The sequence below is a fragment of the Phaethon lepturus genome, unplaced genomic scaffold (genome assembly GCF_000687285.1).
Source record: "Phaethon lepturus isolate BGI_N335 unplaced genomic scaffold, ASM68728v1 scaffold22579, whole genome shotgun sequence".
In the NCBI taxonomy this organism is placed as follows: Eukaryota; Metazoa; Chordata; class Aves; order Phaethontiformes; family Phaethontidae; genus Phaethon; species Phaethon lepturus.
Window position 1 is genome coordinate 1 of NW_010565825.1, and position 3,498 is coordinate 3,498.

The 3,498-nt window shown below is 43.8% G+C and overlaps 1 protein-coding gene across 1 annotated transcript; it reads left to right on the top strand.

The window, feature by feature from the left end:
• Positions 1-8: 8 nt before the first annotated feature.
• On the top strand, positions 9-3,238 carry ZNF281 (zinc finger protein 281; the record flags this gene model as incomplete). Its single annotated transcript, XM_010295304.1, has 1 exon — positions 9-3,238. A coding segment is annotated over one exon (2,400 nt), but the record flags the coding sequence as incomplete, so codon positions are not given.
• Between the last annotated feature and the right edge of the window lie 260 nt (positions 3,239-3,498).

Here is a 3,498-nt window from a genome sequence, read left to right on the forward strand (position 1 = left end):
CGCCTCCTCCCCCTCAGGACATGACTTTCAAGAAGGAGCCGACGGGGGCTTTCCCCTCCGCTCCCTCCTCGTCGCAGAGGAGCCCCTGGGGCTTTCTGCAGTCCCTAGTGAGCATCAAGCAAGAGAAGCCCAGCGAGCAGGAGGAGGAGGAGCCGCAACCCCATCACCACTACGGGGGGCTCTTCGGGGGAGCAGGAGAGGAGAGGCCCCCCGGCCTGGTGGGCAGTAGCGGGGAAGGAACCGGCCAGAGTGTGATTCAGGACCTCAGCCTTCTTCACCATCTGCACCAGCATCCCCACCGAGACCTGTTACTGAGTGGCAGAGGCGAGGGCGCCCCTGGGAGCTCGGGTGAGCCAAAGCACGATGCCCAGGTCAAGAAGGCAAAGAGGCCAAAGCCAGAAACTCAGGGAATCAAAGCCAAGCGGAAGCCAAGCGCTTCATCCAAACCCCCCCTGGTGGGAGATGCAGAAGGTGCCATTGCGTCCCCCAGTCAGAAACCTCACGTCTGCGAACACTGCAGCGCTGCCTTCAGGAGCTCCTATCACTTGCGCAGACATGTGCTCATTCACACTGGGGAGAGGCCTTTCCAGTGCAGTCAGTGCAGCATGGGTTTCATCCAGAAGTACTTATTGCAGAGACACGAGAAGATCCACAGCAGGGAGAAGCCATTTGGGTGTGACCAGTGTAGTATGAAGTTCATCCAGAAGTACCACATGGAAAGACACAAGAGGACACATAGCGGAGAAAAGCCATACAAATGTGACACTTGTCAGCAGTATTTCTCAAGGACTGACAGACTGTTGAAGCACAGAAGAACATGTGGTGAAGCCATAGGTAAAACAGGTGCTGGAATGGAGCCTGGATCATCAAATAACATGGGTAGCTTGGCTGTGTTGTCTCAGGGAAATACAAGTTCCTCAAGGAGAAAAAGTAAAACAAAAAGTGTATCCACTGAAAACAAAGGAAATAAGTGTAGCAGCAAAGTAACTGAATCTCAAGTTGCAAGTAATGTGGCCATGCCAAATTATGCTGTTGATATTCCCATTGTGTCTTCCAGTGGTGGCCTAGTTGGCACGGGCGTAGAAGAACTTCAGAAGAAGGTGCCAAAATTGGTCTTGAAAAAAACAAGCAGAAAACAGGCAGACAAAAATTACCTTAATTTTGTATCACCACTGCCAGACATTTTGGGGCAAAAACCACTGTCTGGGAAACAGAGTGGCTCTCTAGGTGTAGTAGCCAATACCGGTGTAGAAACTATTGGCCTTCTCCAAAGTACAGGTGGTAAACCAGGTCAAATAAGTAGCAATTATGATGATGCCATGCAGTTTTCAAAGAAAAGAAGATACCTACAAACTGCAAGCAGTAACAGTGCCTTTTCAGTTAATGTCGGACACATGACATCCCAGCAATCCGTCATCCAGTCTGCAGGTGTTAGTGTTATGGATAACGAAACTCCACTATCTCTTATTGATTCAGCATCTTTAAATAGTGAAATAAAGTCTTGCCATGATAAGTCTGGTATTCCTGATGAAGTCTTGCAGAGCCTTTTGGACCAGTACTCTCACAAATCAGAAGGCCAGAAGGAAGATCCTTTCAGTATAACTGAACAGCGTGTGGACTTGCACACCTCAGGAGAACATTCAGAGATGGTTCAGGAAGAAAACTTGAGCCCTAACTCTCAAACAGTTTCAAATGATAAGGCAAGCATGTTGCAAGAATACTCCAAATACCTCCAACAAGCCTTTGAAAGAACAACCAATAGCACTGGTTTTGCTTTTGGACCCAGTTTCCAATTTGTTAGCTTGTCTTCAACTCTCCATAACCACACTCTCTTTCAAGACAAACAGGTATACACTACATCTCCACTTGAGTGTGGCTTCAGCCAATCCGTTACCTCAGTATTGCCAACTGCGTTGCCAAAACCTCCATTTGGGATGTTGCTTGGATCTCAGCCAGGCTTTTATTTGTCTGCTTTGGAGGCTACGCATCAACAGTTGACTCCTTCTCAAGAGCTGGATGATCTTATTGATCCGCAGAAAAACTTAGAGACTTCATCTAACTACCAGTCAACATCTCAGAAACTGACTGGCCAGAAGGAACAGAAAAACTTAGAATCCTCAACGAGCTTTCAGATCCCATCTCAGGAGTTAACTAGCCAGATAGATCCTCAGAAGGACATAGAGCCTAGAGCAACCTACCAGATCGAGAACTTTGCACAAGCGTTTGGTTCTCAATTTAAGTCGGGCAGCAGGGTGCCAATGACTTTTATCACTAACTCTAATGGAGAAGTGGACCACAGAGTAAGGACTTCAGTGTCAGATTTCTCAGGGTATACAAATATGATGTCTGATGTAAGTGAGCCATGTAGTACACGAGTAAAAACCCCAACCAGCCAGAGTTACAGGTAAGGTCCCAACTGTGACCAGGCTGTGGGGTCTACTTAACATAATTTTGTTTTACTTTGACAACACTGCCATTGGAATGTTTCTACACGGTCCTATTAAGAATAATGTAACATGCCCTTTCAATGCAACTTTTCATATTTAGTTTATTTTGTTAGTGTGATTTTTTTTTTAGATCTGTTTATTATGGTTTTTAATCAAAAATCAATAGATTAAAATAGTGTTTTTGTTCAAGTGACAATGTTTAGCAATCAAATTTACATTATATAGATCGTCAGGGAATAGCCCAAAAATTTAAAATGCAAAAAATTAACTTTGTTCCTAGGACTAAGGTTTATTCTAATTGCTTTACTCTCAGGAAAGTGTAACGAAGCGTGGGAATTCTATGCACCACTAGTGTATTGGAACTTCCAATTTACAGATAGTGACAAATATATCTCAGCTTTTTGAGGAAGGGATCTATGACATTTCAAATTGCTGTCTCTTATGTCTGGGCTGATCTGATAGAATTTTGCTACCTAAATCTCATTGCTTTTAAAGTACTCCTGTTCTTCCAGGTGATGGTCATTCCAGGCAGGTGGAGCAAATATTCTTGGGTCTGTACTATGAGCCCAGAATGGTAGCTTTAATATAAACAATAATGTCCCCAGAACTCCTGTGTAAGACTGTAATTCCTTAAAGAGATTCTGTTGACACAAACCTTGAGAACAAAACGTGTGTGCCTGGTTCATGTCATTCGAACCCCAGCTTGAAACTACAGTTGTAATCCAGATAGTCTTTTGGGATACTTTTTTTTTTTATTATACATGGTTCAAAAAAGTTGTTTCTTGCTTTCCCGCTTTTCCACGTGTTTTTAGTGTATAAGGTTCCCCCTCTTTTGTTGTGCTCCCAATTCTTTCAGACTTGATCTTGATTTTTTTTTTTCCCCCCTTAATTTACACCTTTTCTGCCCCTGCTTCCCTACCCACTCTCTCACCCCAACTTAATAACTAGCATTTAAAAGGATTTACATTCCAGAAAGTGCATATCTTATTATGTACTTTCCTGATGTCTTATGACATCAGCTTATGAACAATAAACACCCACATGTTTTAGA